Raw genomic sequence first — 21,063 nt, forward strand, 5'->3', positions numbered from 1 at the left:
AGGTTGCATAACTTTTTATGTGATAATAGGAATGGATCCAGCTCCTTCCTTCTACTTGAAATATGTATTAGCTGGAAGCTATATTTTAGTGAGAAGGAATATGTATAGATAAAGATCATACTAAAGCTTCCATAAATATTTTAAATAATCAGATGATATATTACAGATGAGATCTTAACTTCCATAGGTTTAAAAGGATTCATGGTTTTACTTTGGAATTTAGATTTTATTTCTTCACTTCAAGAGTCCTGAAATCAGGTAAAAAACTAAAAAAACTCCAAACCCACCAAAATACAGCAAACAACTCTTCCAATGCATTTCATGAAAAAAAAAAGCTGTAGTTCGAGTAATACAAAATAGAAAAAAATTAAAATCAAGTTTATTGAGCTGCTTACCATAAGTCTGATCCAGAATCTATTAGAAATCAGCTCTTATCGATGCCATGAGCAAGTTTTACTCAACTTTGACAAAACAAAGTTCTGTTTCTAAAACCTGAATTTCCTGTATGTCTTTTATTTATATATGGCATTTGTCAACTAAACTGTTTATCTGGAAAAAACCCTCTAGAACTGGAGCATATACTAAGAGAGAATAACGGATCTTTTATTTAAAATGTTGCTCAAAATATTAGAGTTTTGATTCTTTTTTAAAGTTTGACATAAATGTAGTATGATACTCCAAAGTCCCTTGAATTTTGGTATGCACACCCCAGGGATAGCATTATTCACCAATATTTGCAACTGCGTGTACCAGGAAGCAAAGAATCCTGCAAATGAAATCTCACAACTAGTTTTAATTAGATAGAACTGAAACATCAATAATAGTGAAATAACACAGTTAATTGTATGAAGCGTGACAAATCAATAGCACAAGTTTTTTCCAGTTCCACACTAACTCAGTAGTGTTAAAAGGAAGATTTTTGGTAAGACACAAGTGCTTGTCCCCAGATTCCTAGGACAAATACTCAAGTCTGGTGTGTACTGACTGTAATAGCACCAGAGTGAAGGTTACATGGCAGCCAGCTATTTAAAAGTAGTCAAAGTTATGTGCTTTTTGGTTTTGTTGTGTTTTAGTTTTTTGTTTATGTTATCATTAAAATTCTAAACTGAAATTCTAATACCAACCTCCAGCTCCTTTTTTTCCTTCCTTTTTTCAAAGGACTTCTTAGATGTGCTCTTATATCTGCTGGATCTTCTTCGAATGCTGCCTCTGCCAGAGATCACAGATTCTTCAAAGTGATCTTGAAGAGTCAGGTCTTCCACAAGATTTATGTTTTCCTCATATTCTACAGCCTCTGTGCCTTCACTATCTTCTGATGTGCCATCATCTTGAACATCATTGCTATAACCCTAGTGAGAATTCAGGATGTGCAATTATAAGGCATTTTGAGCAGAAAAAAGGAAAAGTAAATTTTTTTGCTCATGAATACTGCTGTTTTAATTGTGTGTTGCCTATAGGATACATTATTTCAGTCTGCAAGAGTAGACTATTCGATCCTCATTTTTTTGTTCCTCTTTTCCTTTAACAATCTATGGAATCCACCTGGAATCTAACACCTCTGTGGTTAAGTACATAATTACGTAGTCTGTGCCTTCAACTCACTTATGTTTTTGACATATTGGGTTATGTAAGTGTGAAACACTCATTGGTAAAACCCCCAAGAATTGCAATTCTCTGTCTGTGCCCAGACTGGAGTGACTGAGCAGCCGCCAGCTGGACAACGTGCAGGAAGTAGAGAGAGGAAATGGCTCCACCTACCATCATTTGACAGCTTTGTGAAATGGAGGAAGAAAATAAATAAATTTGCCCTTACCTGCTGCATTACAAGAGAATAGTAGACTCCCTTTTGCAACATGAGTTCACTGTGTGTTCCTTGTTCAACCACGACGCCTTTCTCAAAACCAGCAATAGTGTCAGCAGTCCTGATGGTAGACAGTCTGTGAGCGATCACAATGGTGGTACGTCCAGCCCGAGCCTTACAGAAATACAAAAAAAAATTAAAAAAAAAAAATCAATGTACAAATGCGCAAGAAAACAGCACAGAAATAAAACAAAGTTATTTTCGTGATTTGTAATATAAAATAAAAATCAAAGTTTCAATAATAATTTTCTTTTCTAAAAGCGAAGAATTTTTCTTCCTGGTTTCATGTCCCTTGTTTAACAGTCTAAGGACACCTTCATTTGACTAATTTAGGTAGAGAAAGCCACATTAATCTTTTTAGACAGGCAATACAGGTATTAAAGACTCTAAGGTTATTTGACTTTTTATGAAACTTGAACTGTTTGAGCTAAAGTGCTCATAAAGTGTTTCCATGTGTATGTAAGGATGAGGGGGAAATGCAGTAAGAATAGTTAGATCTTTCTGAAAATAAAGCTAGGATAGCAAGTATATAAAGAATGGATATTTTCTTTATATACTGCCCATGCATATTTTTGGAAGTACAACAACAGCATGATTTCTGACAAGGCTTAGCAGCAAAGTGCAGAGGAGTGGAGCACAACTGGGGTCAGAAATGGGTTTGAGCTACTCCATAAAGCACTTTCCCAGTCTTTTGAAATAAGATAGTTTGACAATAATCCTGTTGGGATTTGGTAGAAAGAGCTGCTGAATCCCAGTCAGGAGGTTACATGTTCCACCCCTCTCCAGCAGACCAGTGGCACACACAGTCCTCATGCAGCAAAGTAGCACGTGCCAGGTTGCAACTGCTGTAGAGGTCAGCTTCCCTCGTCCCTGATGCCTGGAGCAGATGGTGGCATGGAGGCAGGAGGAGAAATCCAAGGGGACCTCATGCAACAAGCATGCTCTGTGGTCCAGGGGCCTGCTGGAAGTTACTTGCTACATCATATGGGCACAGGAACAGAGGCATGAAGAAGATGAAGGCAGCTGTAGTGGATGAATGCTTCCACAGATATTTGAATTCTTCCCCTATGCCTGCCATCAAGTTGTCATGGATTTGATGCAAGTCACTGAAAGCCTGTCACAAGAGGTCTGCAGTGCAGTTTTCATGCCTGTGCCCTAAAGCCTAGAGCCTTCACCACTGCAGCCGGGAGCTGTGATCAGAACAAGCAAAATGCTTTAAAAGATTCAGAGTTATCTGAAAAAGAGCAGACTACAAACAGGTGTACATGACCGCCCAGAAAGTGTGAGCACTCATGAGGTTAATATCTCTGCTCTTCAGCTGTAAAAATAATGAACAATATTAGCATCATTTTTTCCACTCGGGGATGTTGAAATCTGGAAATTCCATTTGGGGACTACACTGATGGATATCAAAAAGCTGTGAAAAGATAATTAAGTTATAATTCAAGGCTCATTTTGGTGTATTCTGGGAACATGCTGAAGGATGAGGAATTCTGTACAGAACAGTCCACTTAATTAAATGACCTCCCTCTTTGTTATGCACTAAATGAAGCAATGAGCTTCTAGAAAAAGTAAGTATTTGATCATGAAATTAAAAAACATGCAGAAGAAAGCTAAATTATGTCTGAAGCATCAATCAGTTTAGTGTTAAATTCTGCAGCAATTATATCATGAATATAAAAATTATATATAATTTTTGCATCTATATGTTACCTCAATATTAATATCAGTAGAATCATGCGAATATAACAAACAGCTGCATTTTACTTGAGATTTAAACTGACTGGCAATGAAGATGGCAAATTCTGTATTTCCCTTGAGCCATACTAGTAATTTGTATCTCTCTGCATAACTACTGTAATGAAAAGCAGGATTTTTCACTGAGTTTTTAAAAGTACATTAAAATAAATATTAACAAAAGAAAAAACACTAGAGCCCAATCGTGAAGTTCTTTTTCAGTCAGTAGGTTGCACTACATGTTGTTGGAAACTGCTGATGAAAGAAGGCTGTGCAGAAGGTATTGTGTGCTTATCAGAGACATGGGTACAAGCTCTGACAGCTCTCTCTGTCTCTCAGCAGCACCCACCCTAGAGCTATGGGGCTGATAAAAAAGAGGTGTGGGGCAGAGACTCAAGTATTTGTAACTGGCTCTGCTTTTGTCCTGTGGTTTGCACTGTCTCTGAAAAGAAAGAAAATGGCTAAATCCCAAGTGCTGTGTGAAAATTATGAAGCAACTATTCAATGAAGAACAAATACTAGGAATATCATATATAAATTTCTATATATCTACCTGAAAAAGGCTATTCAGTCCTCATACCTTGCCTTGATAAGATGCCATCAATATTTGACCAGTAAATGAACAACTATTATTTGAGAAAGAGAGGGGAGGTCCACAGACAGTTCCACATGTCTAAGCGTCTTTGTAATTAGTAATAATGCAAAGCCAAAAATCCTAAAAAGCAAACATGATTCCCATGTAAATTTTTGATAGTTCAAACTCCCTGTTAAAACACTGAAATTGATTGTCCATCCAAATTTTATTTTCCAGTGTCCTCAGTTCCAGTGGAAACCTGCACTGAAAATCAAACATTGATTTTTCTTAAGTGCTCTTGCACCTTTTCAAGGCAGCTGGTAGTTTCAGTAACAAGAGTCCTACCTTATCAAGAGCTGCTTGTACTATGGATTCACTCTGAGTATCTAACGCAGACGTAGCTTCATCCAGAAGAAGAATCTTGGGATTTCTTGCTAGGGCACGAGCAATAGCTATTCGCTGCTTCTGTCCTCCACTCAGCTGAGCCCCTCTTTCCCCTACCATGGTGTTAAATTTCTGAGAAAGGAGAGAACAAAACAGAAGTTGTGGGACATCTCAAATGAAATTCTCACTCCTCTGTGCAATGTAAATACTCAGCTTCTAGACAGGAGGCAGCTTGATCCATGTGACTTGAGCATCAGCAGAGCAAACACAGAACTCTATCCATCCAGCTAGCCCTTAGCCAAACCCTCCTACCCCCACTGCACACTTAGGTGCTTAATTTTGAACTTATGGTTCTTTAAAAACATGATCTTTCTTGCTCACTCAGAGAGTGGTCCAAACCCTGGGCTTTCTCCAGGTGAGCCTGGAAAAGACATCTCTGTATTTACTGAGAACTGCCTACCTTTCCAAAAGGGTTGGAATGATAGGGACAAACCAGGACCTATAAAGTTGCCTCCTGAACCTGAGACATCCCACTTGGAGCCATTGCTTGGTTCTTACTGACTGTGTCACTTACTCTAAAGTGGTAAGTCTCAAAGTCCAGTCACTCCACCAATTTGCTATTCAATGTACAGACAGGCTTCTGACAAAGGATTTTGGATTTCTGGATCTTCTCTTTAAAAGCCCAACTCTTCCCATGCCTCATGAGATGATTAAGGATGGCAATATAGCTGAGAAGCTCTCTTTCTCCTCAGTTAAGGCATCGACATTTTTTCCCAGACTTCAGCAGAAGTCCTTTGAGAGCAACCAAAGGTACAATATCTAGTTGAAAAACTCCCTAAACTGAAAGCTGCTGGAGGCTATAAGAGTATTTTGAGAAGTTGTAGTGTATCATAAATTTCCATGCTGTCCTTCTCAGAAACAGGACACCAGCCTAAATGGACCTTCCATTCTTACACTCAAAATAAGTTAATGAACTTACATCAGGTAGTCTAGATATAAAGTCAAAAGCATTGGCTTCCTTGGCTGCTCGCTCAATTTCAGCATCAGAAATGTCTTCTCGGCCGTAGCGAATGTTCTCAGCTATTGTGGTTGCAAACAAAACAGGCTCCTGACTCACAATTCCAATATTTTCTCGTAGCCACTTTACATTAAGTGACCGAATATCCTGACCATCTAAGGTAATCTAAGAGGAAAAGAGTATGTTAAAGAAGTTGAGGAAATGCATTGTGTTCCTAATTAAGCAACTAATTACCATTACTTGACTTGAGTATCAGCTACAAGGTCAAGAAAGAAAAAAATGTTTTCTTTAGTAGAAACCTATGTTGGGGGAGAAGCTACAACTGCAGTTTTTCTATCCACTGTACAAGCCGGGAAATGGTGAGTAGCAGCATAAACAGAGAAGATATTGGGGTTTTTGGTGGTTTTTTTTGGTTGTTGTGGTGGGTTTGTTTGTTTGTTTGGGGTTTTTTGTTTGTTTGGGTTTTTTGGGGTTTTTTTGTTTGTTTTTTGGTCTGTTTGTTTTCCCCCAATAACCATCCTATCTGAGCTGGCTTAAGACTTTTCCAGCTTCTTTGCATACTTTTTACCCGGTTCTCATGCCCCTGTGTCAGTTTGTTGTCCTCACAGTTGTGGCTACAGAATCGCCTCTGTGGCTGTGCTTTACATCAGACCAAAGAAATAATCCAAGCTGACTAAAAAGAAAGGGAAAGCTATTTTTAACCTAGATAATTTGCAATGTGGTCATATGAACATTGGCACAGCAAAATCAGGCATGGGGGCAGGAATGAACAGCCACAGAAACACTAAGAAACATGTCGATAACAGTCGCCCTGGTACATTATGCACTGATAGTTCAATGTTTAATATTTAAAATGTTTACCTACTTTTAACTAGCAGTAGCAACTAAGTAGCATTCCTCAAATATCTAGAATAAAACCTACATTTTCCTTAAAAATATATGATTTATTTTCCCCTTTTTCTTTTTTCTTTGGAAATTTCTTATGACAAGTATTTACCATTTACTGACTGGATTTAGTGTTCAGTGATAAAATATACATACAAAGCGTAACGATGGAAACTTTTGCTGTGGGTTAGCAGATAGAGGAAAAAAAACTAGCCAAGCAAACAACCATTTAAAATAGGAAAATTCTCTCCAGGTTTTAGTTAACATGCAATGAAAAGGAAGCAAAATACAGCAGAACGTTGTTAGATTATGCTTTGCTTAAAAAAGCGTACAGAATTTTAGAAGTCAACTGTTGATAAAAATTATTTTAAATTCAGATCTTGCATATATTAAAAGACTTGTGGTATTTGCTGTTTTGTGGCATAGTACTGTAAGAATGAGCAGTATAACAAAGTTAAGCCAACCGGAGAAGATATTTCATTTGAAATTTAAATTGTGGAAATACAGATGATGCAGACATATGCTCAAATTCAGCACAAACAGAAAACGAGGTTCAGTCAATATGGGAAACTCATGCTTGTCCTAATAGCTCTCAGTTTTCACAGTTCACAAACAGACACTCACTTCTCCCTGGTCAGGATCATAGAATCTCTGCAGCAACTGAACAGTAGTGCTTTTTCCACAGCCACTGGAACCAACTAAAGCAATGGTCTTCCCAGTTTGAACTTTCAAGTTTAGACCTTTGAGGATCTAGGAATAAACAAACAAACAAACAAACACATCTTAGTTTGACAAGTTTGGTTAAAGAATAATTTGTCAAGATAACTTCAGTAATAATCAAGGCAGTAGTAAGGGCCACAGTCTAAAGGTATGGCAATATTAATAAGTTAATTGCCCCTGAGAATATTTTGAAGCACTGATAGGAAAAAGGCTGCATCTATGCTTGTGAAGTGTATTAGCCTTTGAAACAGGATGGCTAAATGCAATCTGTCTTTTGGGAACCCTGCATCCTTCTGGCTACCAAACCAAGCCTGTGAATTATTTGAGAAGATTGATAACTGGAACAGGTCAAGTTCATGCCAAGAAACATTTTAAGAGTTGCCTTGCATTCCAGTTCCTGGGAAAATTCCCCAGCACACTGAAATCAACAAATACAGAGTTAGCCACAATACTCTAAACTTGATAGCTCATTTTCTTCAGTTTGTGTGATCTGATAGCAGGCTTGGGATCTTCCATTTTCCTGCTGTCCTTCATTTTCCAGTGCTTAGCCAATGGCATAACACTCAATTATGAATATCACAGAAAAATATTTTTCAGGTGCTAAACATGATGGCTGAGAAACAAACTTGCCTTCTTCTATTTTTAGAATATAAATGGCTGTTTTGACCAGGTAACTGCTGGAAAGCCCTTAGTAAATCTCATTCCTTATTGTTAACAGACTCAGCAACCTGGGGAGTAGTTACAGATTAACGGTATCTTTGTTGCTATTTTCACATTAAAGAACATTTTACCTCAAAAGATGTCCATGTCATATACGAGTAATGCTGTGTAGCTGCCAAAATATTTGGCTGCTATGGGAACTCCTCTTGTTTATACCAGGCTGATTTATAATTTTGCCTACAAATGTTTTTGCAATGAGAGATTAAAACAGTTGCAATATTCCTCTCCTTTCCCTGTCTTACATCCAGCAGGGTTTGTATCTCCAAGAAGCTGATATCCTGGTGCCTGCATTATCAAGGAAGAACCATATTCTGGATACCATAGTATCTCCAGATGCAAATAGTCACAACCACATAATAGACTATTTCTAACTCATCAGACAAGGTGTTGCCAAGATTAAAACTAGCAATATCTAGACTCCTTAGATCTCTTTGATTTAGTTTAATGTGGACAGGGGAGATTATACTGTATTGCATCAATTCCTTGAGAGATTGTGGATAACTTCTGCACACCTTTGCTGATTCCTTTTGGATATATTAAATAACATTGATGCTCTTAGTATGGAGAGTGGCTGACTTAGATCAGAAATATGAAGTGACAGAGCAGAGTCTTCATATTCTTCCTAAAAATGCTGTTCAGGCTGATAAGCTACGTTATGGGTCTGCATGCCAAATGGGAGGGAAGTAAGAATTCTTCCCAAACCTAAGAGGGACAGAAGATGCATTGCACCAACTCACAGTTAGGAAAGGAAGGCCAGCTCTGAGTCTGCCCTTCAGCTACCCCAGTGTCCTGGAAACACACTTGATACTCAGTGGGACAGACCTCAGATGACTGAGGTAGGAAGAGCCATCTAAAGAAATACCCACAGTGATATGAAGCTCCCCATTCTCACCACTAAATCAGCACATCGAGCTTTTAATTGTTGGCATTTGAAAGCTCTATTCCAATCTCTTTCTTCATCAAGCAACAACAGCAGCAAATTCCTTTTTCTTTTATCTTTATCAAGGTGTTCAAAAGATTATAAACTGTTGAATATGGCAAAGAGGTCATACTAATTGTGTCACCAAAAAAGTAATTGATCACCATGAGATGATGTACATAGGTCACTAAAGGAAATTGAACTGGCAAAGAACAGGGACAACAGTTTATCGAACAGCAATTTTAACATCTGCCCAATATAACTTTTGACTTCCAAATGTATATTTAGGATGATACGTTTCAATCCATTTGATAACATATTGTTGTAAAGTCTACCTCACAGATAATTTTTCACATGGGATATCATAGCAACTCTGAATGACCAAGGAACTGGAAAAAGCCACTTCCTGACTTAACTGTTTAAAGTCTGGAAGTTTTAATTTTGAAAAATCTTTTTTGATTTATCAGAGTGCTTGTTCACAGAAATTCAGACTAGGAGCAATACATATTCTTAAATTTTTCCTCCAGAAGAGAATTGTGAACAGATAGACAGTGACAGTAGATCTAGAGCTTTGTGCACTATTGAGGGAAAAATAATGTCCACCCCCCAAACAGGAACGCATTTGGCATTCTAGAACAACAAGATTAGACAAAAATATGGATACAAGTTGAAGAATTTCAGTACAGCAATCTAAACCAAACACTTACTTTAACATCAGGTCTCGCTGGGTAACTGAAATGGATGTTTCTGAATTCAATTTCTCCTATGAGTTTGTCTGGTTTGTAGCCCTCCTTAGAACTGCTGTCTATGAGCCGTTTCTGGAAAGAGGTTTTTAAAATCTATTACTGTTATGTCACTTTTGGAACTTTTATTTCTGCTAGCTACATTGTTGTTTACTCTCTCAGCTGCTGGTTTACACTGCAGTATATCATTGCAGAGTTGCTGCATTTTACTCGGTAGACGCTGATTACAGGGGAACATGTAACTGTGAATTCTACTTTGACAAATATAGAAGATTTTCAAATGCAACCAAGTCCACAGGAGAAAATCTGTAATTGCAGAACTTAACTGCATTATCTTGCAGCCAAAAAATGGCCCTCAGTAATCTGTACAGGAAGATTTTATACTCACATCAAGAAGAACGGTGTAGCCATTTCTCCATGAACTTTTTAGTCCTACTTGCTTAAAATATTTTACATATACAGACATGCAATTGCTGCATAGCACAGCAAGACCAAGATAATGTGGAAAACTTTTTCATACCAACATCAGCATCACAGATTATTAATATTGTAACTTTCAATAGCAATACTAATCCCCTCCTCACCAACTCCTTCCACAATAAACCACAGCTCAGCTGCAATTCTGCACATATGCATTTTTTAAAAATTAGTACAGTGCCTTACCATTTTCCCTCTGGATCTGAAAGTCTAACACTAGAGAAAGACCTCAACCATATATCTCAGATAAACACGCTAGGTTTCCCAGCATTCATTACAACAAATAAAGAGGTTGTGTCCTTCATATGAACTATTATGGGTTTCTGTGGTAGGCATCTATCGAATTTATGGTTTGGGGGCTTTAGAGTGCTTTTGTTATATCTCAAGAGATAAAAAAAAGAGAGGAAGGGGAAATTAAGTGTGGTTGAAAGCCTTGTATTCTACTTACTTAGATATTTACCTTATTGATAATCTTATATACTTCATAGGCAGCTCCACGTGCCTTAGCCACACTCTCCAGGTTGGGAGCTGCCTGGCCCAGGGAGAAAGCTCCAACAAGCACAGAGAAGAACACCTGTGGAGATAGAGTGAGCATCACACTTAATGCTTACAAAGTCACCAGTGCCCACATGTGCACTCAAAAGACTTTGGCATTTAACCCTTTTCAGAAAAATTAAATACAAAAGTGAAAGGTGTATTTCACAGTTGCTTGTATGTACACTCCATTCTCCTGGAGTAAATTATAACTACTGACACATGCCTTTGTGGCATGAATCACTTTTCTTTTTAATGTTATTGCATTTTCTATTATGTACAAATATCTTTCTCTGTTGTTTTTCAGATGTTCCCAAAGTTAAGAGGTTCACAAAATTTAATCCAGATTTTCTTAACACACAATTCACTTAACATGCTGTGAGGAAGCATACTGAGGAGAGTGTGAAAGTTAAGCATGTAGCCAAACTTGTGATGATGATAAGATAGCTAAATATCCCCAAACCATTACAGACATAAGACATATTGGTAAGGTACTGTTAAAAACACGTAAGTAAACAACAACAAAATGCACAGAAGACATTGTGGCTAAATGAGATCTTCAGAACTTCTCCGTACGCATTTAGCACACCAGTGAGATCCACTTCATCTCTGTTTAGGTAGAAATTTGTTGGCAATCCAGATTACTTGTCTTCACTTCTTAACCACCAGCTCTTGGATGTTCATCCTACTCTACAAATGGAGTCCAAGACAAGTGAGAAAAGTGCAGATACTTTTGCCTCTGCATTGATTAGAGTGGGAATACAAGGTGTCCTGTTCAAGCTTGTTATATCAAAAGCTAGGCAAGATGAATACCTTCCAGTTCTTTTATACCAAGTTAGTCTGTAACAGCTAATTTAGCAAGCACGAGGTGGAAAATAGATACACCACTTGTATAACTATTTTCCTGAAGTTACAAAACATTTTTCAAAGCTGCATTGATGTACTTACAATTAAGAGACGGCCAATGTCATAATGTTCATCCTCAGCAATGAGCTTGGTTCCATACCAAAATGCAAGTGCATAGGACCCAAAGATAACAAACTGTGAAACACCTAGACATGTGTTGGTGGTAATGGATTTTTTCACTCCAACACGTTTAGCCGTCTCTAAGTTAGCATTGTATCTGAAAGTGGATAAGGAAAAATTTGACAGGTACTACATGCCATTCTGATTGCTATTTCCCAGTGCCCTTTTCTTAATTAAAAAGATTTATGTAATAAAACTAAAATCTCAAAGAGAATACAGATTATTTTTTTTTTGACAGAGGACTATTAGGGATATAATTCATCTGAATAAATCTACTCTGACGCATGCTGGCAACATTGGCATACTTATGTGTTATGGAAGACAGATTAAGAAAACAATTGAGCATCATGACTTTGTTATCATGACGGAAAACACAATACCTGTCTTGAACCACTTGTTTCCATTAATTCTGAAAGAAAACCTTGACAAAGTTTTATCAGTGTTATCTACCAGAGGTAAGGTTTAGTCTTCCATGTTTTAAAAAGGCAAAATAAAAATAAACCCCCCCAACAACCCCAGGCACTAGGGAAGGAGGTAAATGAGAGAGAGCTCCCTCTGATACCAGAGTTGTTCTCTTACTAGCCATTCTGGGAAGTCAAGTATCTTTCCCTTAGGTTAATTTACTGATTAATACGGCAAAACAGGAAACAAGAGGACACAGAAGATCAGTATAAAGACTGACAAGTTCAATGTGAGAATGATTTCTTCTAAGGATACTTCAAATTCGTTAATCTATAGTTTACAGTTAGTAGTTTTCATTTACTCAAGCTCATTATGGAAAGTGTAACCTAGGAATTGTGTATTTTTTTACTTCCAGTGACATGCTCAGCAGCTTGCACTTTTTTCCCCCAATATGTATTTTCTATACAATATATTCCTGTACTAGGAAGACATGCAATTCAGTCAGCTGAGAAGCAATCTTTAAAAACTGCATTAATTTTGTTCATGTAAATTTCTCACGTCATCAATGCTGCATTTCTTAGCCAAATACATTTAAATGTTCTGACTTGGTTGTGCTCTTCAAACCAAGCCCTACTTTTGAGTCAGCAGCATCATAGGTCTTCCAGGGAAGTGGGTACTGGGTTTAAGCAGTGTGACAAATACATGTGATCACTCAGCTACAGAGGAAAAGCCAAGTCACTGCCACAAAGAGAAGATGACTGAAGGTCCCTTGCAAGAGTAAGCATTTGTGGTCAGTAGAGGCACTGTGCAGCAAAAGGATGCTTTTCCATCTCTGAGACCAGCATTCAAGAGTAGCATAGGAGTCACAAACCCATATCTGCAAAATGCCCTAGTCAGTCCCTGATAGGAGTTTGTCTGTTCCTAGTAGAGCCACCATGGGGTTTTTCGATTTGGTGGGGGTTTTCTGTTTGCTTTTTTGTTTGTTTGTTTTTACATTAAATGGAGGTAGAGTTTTGGAACAGGCTGACCAGTCAACCACATAAAGGAAAGGCCTTACTGTCATGGAGTTACTCAGGTATCAGCTATTTTGTCTTTAGACGAAGTAGTCTGGAGCAGCTCCTACCATTAGATTTTCAGACACTGGTAATTGCAGAAGATGGAGAGGAGGGGGGACAACTGATCTAGATCATCTTAAGGGGTTTTTTTGCCTTTACTGTGTAAGCAGAAAGTGTGGCATCTTAAGGACAATTCCCAGTAAGCAGGATACAGACCTCAGTCCTTAGAAGCAGACAAATAAAGGCTGTAGGACACTGAGCTAGGGCTGACATCACTTTAGAAATTTTGCACAAGACCAAGGTAAACTTAAGAGTTTAAAAAGATACAAGAGTTTCACGAATCAGGTCTTCTGGGTTGCCTCTCCCAGCTGCATGGAATCAATGATGCCCTTTATTTGTATACTGATTGTTATTGTTTATGCTTGTTGAGTTATCTGATATATATGTGAACAAGTTCATGGGCAGCCACAACCACCTCACCTTTTACATATGACTAGGGCCAACACTGATCAACTACAAGTGGTATTTGCAAATCATGAAAGTAGTAAAAATCAATAATGTGATTTTACTTAAGGTTGTTATCCAGTGTAGCTTAAATATAAGTTCAAATATCAGAAGAGAGCACCCGTGCACTATAAGATAAGCAACTGATCATCGCTCTGCTATGTCAGACTACTAGGTGAAGACAGCCCTTCCACCACTTCCACATTAAGTTGAACTCCAGATCTCAATCAGAGGAGAAATTCTTATCTATGCTGAAATGATAGCACAAAGTAGCCTGTATTCACTGACTAGGTCTACTTACACATCTTTGTTTTCAGGTCATTTGTCCATTGACAAAGACAAAATTATTCTAAGGAGAATGTTATTCCTTTGCCTCTCCCAAAAAAATAAAAATACCCACCCAAATAAACCAAATCCTCACAACCCAAATTCCTTTTCCATATTTTAAATATAATTATTAGTTAAAATCTTACTTTTCTAATGCCTTCTGCTGTCCATTGAAAGCCACAACAGTCCTGATAGCTGTCAAAATTTCTTCTGCCACAGCTCCTGCTCTGGCGTAAGCAGACAGCTCTTTAGCAGTAAGGGACGCCAGGAGCTGGAAAGTTGAAAACCAGATGTTATTGCAGCCTACTGAAAGGATGAGATTTTAGGAAAGTGGAGGTCATCTCCTCTGAGTTCCCCCCAAATCCAGCTCAATGTTTCATTGTATCCTCATTACAGTCGCATGCTACACAAGCATCAGATGAGCTTCATGACTGATCCGCTTTTCTCCCAAGCTGAGGACAGACAGCCTATGAGCTCCACTAGGATGTGTGTAGGAGCAGAGAGGTGTGCCATAGCTGCTCTGGAGCATGCCAGCAGACATTGAAGTAAGCAAGTCAATTGCTTTACAGCCTCTAACATTCTTCTTCCTAGCTTATTTGAAATGCTTTAATGAGGAAAATAAAACCCCACAGAATCATATATAAGCCACTTAAGAATATGAGCCATACCCATTAATGTGGCTACAACAGCACAAAATGAGAAAATGTTTTCCTATCTGGAAGGAAACCCTCTCCAGATATTTTGCTGATTTATATCACTACAGTCTACAGCAGCTGTATATATGTCCTAGGATCTACTCTGTACGCAGCATGCAACTTGGTAAATCATTTGCAAGAGACATGGTACATGTAAGTGCAGATTAAAAGAACTTGAAAAGTATGTGTTGGGAGGGAAAAGTGAGGGTCACAGGCACGTGCTTGAGCTTCCCCAATGCTCTGCATGAGGAAATCCCTGCGCAAGGAAGATTCTCTGATGCACATTACCCTCCTGTAACATGGCATAAGGACAGAATATGCAGGCAGAAGGAACACGACTTACAAGTATGTGCTTGGGAACGCAGAGAAAGGCTACGAAAAGAACAGAAATCATAAAGTAAATGTGGGGCCAACCTCACAACTTAGAAACCATACTACTTTTCTTCCATTCTCTCCCCCTTTCCTGTGCATAAGAGTTGTAATGTTTTTCTAGTATTTGTTTATTAATCCACACACACTTACGGTTGACCAAATTCCTGCTGATGCAGCAAGAAGAGGGCTGACTGCCAAAATCACCAGTGTGAGCTTCCACCCATAGATGAATCCTATAATAATCCCTGCCACAAATGTGCTAAAAAACTGTAAAAATATACAGATCTTGTCTCCGATGCCTTCGTGGATGGTGTTGATGTCCCTTTAAATAATAATAAAAAAAGATCTGTTAGCTTGGAATGCCTTTCATTGCGACTCCCTCCCCCTCCTTTTCATGCTGTGGGGCCTAATGTCAGTAGCTTTGCCATTTCCTACCTGGCACAGTCAAATTTCTAACCACAGCTACTGGACTGTACCATCAGGCTCTTCTGTAGCCAAAACACAGCAGAAACCTCCTATTTTAAAGGGTTCATTTACTGTATTTTCATTTACTGTACTTTTCATCATTCTGTGCTGTTTCTATGCCCTGTCACCGGGTCACAAATGACCTAGTTCCCTTATCAGGCATCCAAATGGAACAGTACAAGTAAACAGTCAAGGAGCCTCCTCATCCAACAGGACCATCTCCAAACGATTTCTTCTGTTCAGCTCTGATGCATTTCATGTTCTGAGTTTTAGCTACAGACTCAGATGAAGGGTTACCTCCATTCCATCAGAAAATTATTTGGAATAACCTCAATTTTTCATAATTTCCATTTTCTCTTTCCAGAACATAGAAATACTAGAGTTGAGAGTGGTTTCATTTAAGCTTCTCTTACACCTTTCAGGACACAGCTCTGTCCAAAGCTACTTTAAAATCCAGAAAAAAAAATTTAAAAAATTCTGCTCACACATACAGTCCCATAGCATCTCGAGGTTTACAGTACTTATCCCTAAGTCTATTTAAGTTTATGGAAAAGCTCCAAAGACTAACTGATTGGACAGAGATCTGGCCTGAGATCTGACTGGATGCAAGTACAAGCTCATTTTCATTCAGTAAAATGTCAGAGCTTTCAGTGTTTGTAAACTAGGTGGAGGCAGCAGAGGTGTTTATCTAGCACTGACTGCCACATACTTCATGGACATTAGAAAGCCAGTGTCAGGCATTTCACAGCAGAAACCCTTCCAATGCATGTATCACAGATACTTCACAAATGAAGCTGAAAAGGATATTTTTTTTTCTTAACTCTGTGTACGCTATTCCACAGAGAAAAATGGCAGTTTTCTTTTAAATGTCATACTTGGGTGTGTGTGTGTGCGTGTAAAAAAAGAGCAGAGCCCTCACTCTGTCAGTCTGGTGTTCAGCATTCCGATCTGGGTAGTATCAAACCAAGCCATCTCCTGATGGAGCACTGCAAAAAAGAACTTCTGCCGGATCCTTGCTGTTTGCCTTGTAGCAGCAACCAAAAATGTCCATACTTGGATGGTGCTCAGGATCAACACAGCAAAGCCAATTCCCACGTAATAGTAAGCAAACCTGGAATAAGGGAACAAAAGCCCATGTGACCCCACTGTATCTTGCGAGACAAGTTAGAACACAAAGCAACAACTAGTCTTGATTTATCATACTAAATTAAATACTGAAGCCTGTGATGCATTATTGGGAAATCTTTTTGAGAAGGCAAACATTTGGGTTCTGCTCAAAGAGATAACACAGTAAAAGAAAATTCTCTGATACTCTACTAACAGGAAGACTACAAAGACTCTTACTTTGTCATGTCACCTTCTATATCCACACCTGGAACTGATGGGCAGCTGGAACTGTTTACTGAAGTATCTGTTAAGGGGAAATAAAAAGTAGTAATGTTTGTGAAAGTGCTATATGTAGAAGATAAATTCATGGCAATATGGGGTCATCAGTTTGGGAACGTTTTGTATTTTGCAAGTGGGATCTTGCAAAATACAAAATGATTTGGCAAATACACATTTACTTTTAAACAATTAATGTCTGATAACTGATGATACAGAAGTTGGTCATGGTCCTTACTATCTCACCGAAGTCGAAGTTCATTAATGAAGAGCACATCCAATGCTTTGGTTCTGTCCGGGCCTTGTCATTAAAGATTGATTAAAATGACTGGATTATTTCCAGGAGGATGAATGTATCTTATTTATTTGTTAGATATGTACAAGTGCATAGTCTGGGGGACAAAAAGCATTTAGCCCCTGTAGCAAAACATAAGCAATATGCAGAGAATTCTAATTTTAACTTTTTACCGTTTGATTCCACACCACTTAGCACAAAGCTGTTCGTCATCTCTCCAAAGACAATGATCATAAGCGGCATTCCAGTACCATTTGCAGCAGCTGCGATCAAACCAACTATCATCAAAAGGACATCCATCCAGTCGGCATAGCAAAACTACGTGAGTATTAAAAAAAAGAGAAAAAAAAAGAGTGACATTGCACCTGACTGTATTTGCTACAGTACAGCACACCTACAGAACAGCTTTGTTTCTACCAACATGTTCCAAAGTAACAACGTTCTAACTGAAAGTAAACTCAGAATATAAAAATCTTGTAGTAGTTGAACACATCTTTAAACCAGTACTGAGTAAGACTGCTAAGCGAATATTGGCAGAACATGGATTCTCCATTTAGAAAAAACTACATATTTGTAAGTGATGATGACCTTTGTACAATACCATTTCATGTTCCATTAGGTTACATATTTACTAAGATAATGCCTTTACAATGTAAACAAGAGTGAGTTATTGACCAGAATTAAGGTTTAAATGGACATGGAATAAAACAGAGAAGAATAAAACTTCTCTGTTCCAGAATAAGCAAGTCCACATATAAGAGCTATTTGGGAATAGCTGCTGTATAGAAAACTGGTACAAAACTATATTCCTGGTTCTCAGAGAGCAGATCCATCAGATGTTCAGACACAGGATAAACCATTTGTAACTAGAGGTAAGGCAAGGGCCTGTGCAGTCCTAGAACAGCCTCAGCAGGGGTGAGCTTCATCTTCCAATAGCACTAAGGTTGAACTGCTGTCAGTGCCACCAATCCACCAAGAGGGGAATCTGACATAACAGTGCAAAACTTAAAGAGATTTAGAATCAGTAGGTCTCAGGCTTTTTCTCAGGTTTTTCATTGCCTATTAATTGCACTTCATAAGCAACTCATAATGACAAATAAAGAAAAGAAGAAATAAAACAGGCCATTAAACTGGACACTAACCAATTCAAAAATGCCAACCATTCGTTTTTCTGACTTCGCATTTTCTTTCCTAGAGGAAAAGACAAAAGACTAATTAAGGTAAGGGTTTGATTTTGGGTTTTTTTTGTTTGTTTGTTTGTTTTTGTAAAGCTGTAATAAACTCTTCCTTCCCCTGCCCCTATAAAACAAGTTTACCAGTAGCCAAAGTCTTGAGTTCAAATAATACCTACTTTTTTCTCTTGAGCTTTAATTTGTCACTTTGTTCAAGATGTTCTTCATGTTGGAAAGAGGGATTGTCATATCCCTTGCTTGCAGATTCTGTTAAAGAAAAAGCAGACTTTTTTAACTTAATAATCTAACTATTGCACCAATTTCCTGCATCTTTCACTGCTGAGACTTTTGCATTTAAAGAGTTTTCCTCATGTCCTTGAAAGAGCCCAGTGAATTTTTCTTGAAACTTCCCTTCTATTCAGTTCTTCTTTACTCCAGAAAAAAGCTTCCACTTCCATTTCCAAGAGCGAAACAAAAGAAAGAGTTAATTAATTCTTCAAACGCTTACAGAAGTGAATGCAAATGAGAAGAAGCCCTGATGAAATGAGTGGATTTGCTTAGAGTGAAGGTTATAACCGCACAGAAGAGATGGAAGTTAACTAAAGAAACATGTCTTTGCCTGTAATAATCATAATTTTTTCTTTCTATTGCAGTAGTTGCCACATGTTCCACTTTCTTTGTGCTAGAGGCTTCAGAAACCAACACGAAAGACGAGTCCTACCCTGAGAATCTTAAAATTATAAATTCATATAAAATGAGATGTAATAAGTATCTAAAGAAACTGATGAGCAACCACAGTAGGGAACCAGCTGTAAAACATGGGGAGAAAACGGGCTCCTCACAGCAGCAACTCCCTATTTAATTTACATTTACCTTAACTTTAACTGCTGATTCACTATGAATAGAATTTTCTACACAGTGTTTTTAATGTCAGTCAGTCTATAATGACTGGTTTAGACAACCATTTAAAAACAACAATGTGCTTCCATCTTATCTTACCTCAGCAGCATTTTCATGACAAGGCTAGGACCCTCCTAAATAGTTTTACTCACATAAATGACTTTTGTTGAACTTGATGGAATGATTCATGCAGAAACGCTTTACAGGTGTGGCTTTAGTTCAGTGGAAACTCATTGTGTTATCTCCTACAAAACCACTATAACATTAAGGAAAGCTTTATAGTACATCTTTGGATTCAAAGCTGTGGAATATATTCCTCAAACACGCATACAGTGTTCATGCCTACCAGCATCAGAGATGTCCTTTTCTGTGGAATTTACAAAATGGTCCTTCATTGTTCTTCTTTGTTGTATCCTTATGAGGAAGTTGCATGAATCAAAACCTGCATTTAAAAATCAACATTTAGAATTAGTAAATATTTAAAGAGTTCACCTCTGTGGATTTTTCCATGACTCATTACATCTTGGTCTCAACTTTATTCTATTTAAATACAACAACTAAAAAGAAAATAAAATATGTAACAGCATGACAAAATAACTACTATTAATGAGATATTAGGAACAGTGCACACTTTTACAAGGGGACCTAGCTCAGTAGCCTGCTTTAGTAGTCTTTTTTGCTAAATCCTGAGGTCATACAGAAATTATTGTGGATGATCTATTACAGAATCGAGGATTTCCCTCGTTACTTTATGTTTGACTAGAACTAATTGAGTAGTCATAATATGATCATTATTACAATGATAAAGACATGCACTCATTATGCCATATGGTACTAGGAGAGATTTAGAGGCAGCAAATGACTGGTGCTGCAAGTCTCTCTAGACCTTTCTTCTTCGTCTATCAAATATGCTGGTTAAAAAGCACCAAACAACAACAAAAACCTCCGAAACCCCAAATGAAAAGCCACACATGAATTTGATGAAGGCTAAAGTAATAATGATAACAAAATGCCTAATCGACTTCGGATTTTAAAAATAAATAAATAAGTAAATAATCACACCCTTTTTGTTCGACTGCTAACTGTGCTTTCTCCCTCACGTTATTTCAGCTTACCTTCACAGCCCACGCTGCGCACACACGGGTGGGCTGGTGGCTGCGGCCACCGACGGCCGCGCCGGTCCCTGCAGGGCGGGTCAGCCGCCGCCCGCCCGCGTGTTATTGCGGCGGGCACCGCCCTCCCTCCTCCGGCTCGGGTTTCAGGTGAAGGTCGGCGCCGCAGCAGGGCTGAGCCCCTAAGAAGATGCCGCCCGGCGGCTCCCGCCCTCCGCAGGTCCCTCGGAAAGCGGCCGCCGCCTCCGGCCCTGCACACCGCGCACGGCGAGCAGCTTAGCCCCCTTACTGGGGCATCGCTTCCACCTTGAGTCCTGCAGAATGGTTAATGTTAGAAGAGACCACTGGAATTCAGCCAGTCCAACCTCCCTGCTTAAGCAGTCTCCTAGAGCAGTTTTGATCCAACCAGATGGATTTTGAATATCTCCAGGGAAGGAGACTCCACAACCTCTCTGGGCAACCTGTTTCAGTGCTTGGTTACCCACACAGTAAAGTTCTTCCTCATGTTCAAGTGGAATTTCCTGTGCATCAGTTTCTGCCCATTTCTTCATGTCCCGTTGCTTGGCACCACTGAGAAGAGCCTGGCTCCATCCTCTTGCACCCTCTTGTTGGCACCACTGAGAAGAGCCTGGCTCCATCCTCTTGCACCCTCTTGTCAGATACTTAGAGACATTGATAAGATCCACTCTTGGTCGTCTCTTCTCCAGGTTAAACATGCTCAACTTCCTTAGCCCTTCCTCATAAGTGAGATGCTCCAATACCCTCATCATCTTCATAGCCTTA

The 21,063-nt window shown here is 38.6% G+C and overlaps 1 protein-coding gene across 1 annotated transcript in view; it reads right to left on the reverse strand.

The window, feature by feature from the left end:
* Positions 1-20,411, reverse strand: part of ABCB5 (ATP binding cassette subfamily B member 5) — a 34,408-nt gene extending 13,997 nt beyond the window's left edge. The window contains exons 1-17 of the mRNA XM_064675453.1: positions 20,284-20,411; positions 19,515-19,610; positions 18,448-18,535; positions 18,239-18,287; positions 17,270-17,414; positions 16,763-16,829; positions 16,338-16,529; positions 15,104-15,275; positions 14,033-14,157; positions 11,521-11,695; positions 10,499-10,612; positions 9,526-9,636; positions 7,084-7,209; positions 5,536-5,739; positions 4,518-4,688; positions 1,814-1,975; positions 1,125-1,349 (exon numbers count right to left, since the gene is read on the reverse strand). Coding sequence (XP_064531523.1) covers positions 1,125-1,349; positions 1,814-1,975; positions 4,518-4,688; positions 5,536-5,739; positions 7,084-7,209; positions 9,526-9,636; positions 10,499-10,612; positions 11,521-11,695; positions 14,033-14,157; positions 15,104-15,275; positions 16,338-16,529; positions 16,763-16,829; positions 17,270-17,414; positions 18,239-18,287; positions 18,448-18,535; positions 19,515-19,563 — 2,175 coding nt within the window. The 5' untranslated portion in view covers positions 19,564-19,610; positions 20,284-20,411. The remainder of the gene's footprint in view (positions 1-1,124; positions 1,350-1,813; positions 1,976-4,517; positions 4,689-5,535; positions 5,740-7,083; positions 7,210-9,525; positions 9,637-10,498; positions 10,613-11,520; positions 11,696-14,032; positions 14,158-15,103; positions 15,276-16,337; positions 16,530-16,762; positions 16,830-17,269; positions 17,415-18,238; positions 18,288-18,447; positions 18,536-19,514; positions 19,611-20,283) is intronic.
* Positions 20,412-21,063: the final 652 nt, after the last annotated feature.

Source organism: Pseudopipra pipra, chromosome 1, assembly GCF_036250125.1.
Source record: "Pseudopipra pipra isolate bDixPip1 chromosome 1, bDixPip1.hap1, whole genome shotgun sequence".
Classification (NCBI taxonomy): domain Eukaryota; kingdom Metazoa; phylum Chordata; class Aves; order Passeriformes; family Pipridae; genus Pseudopipra; species Pseudopipra pipra.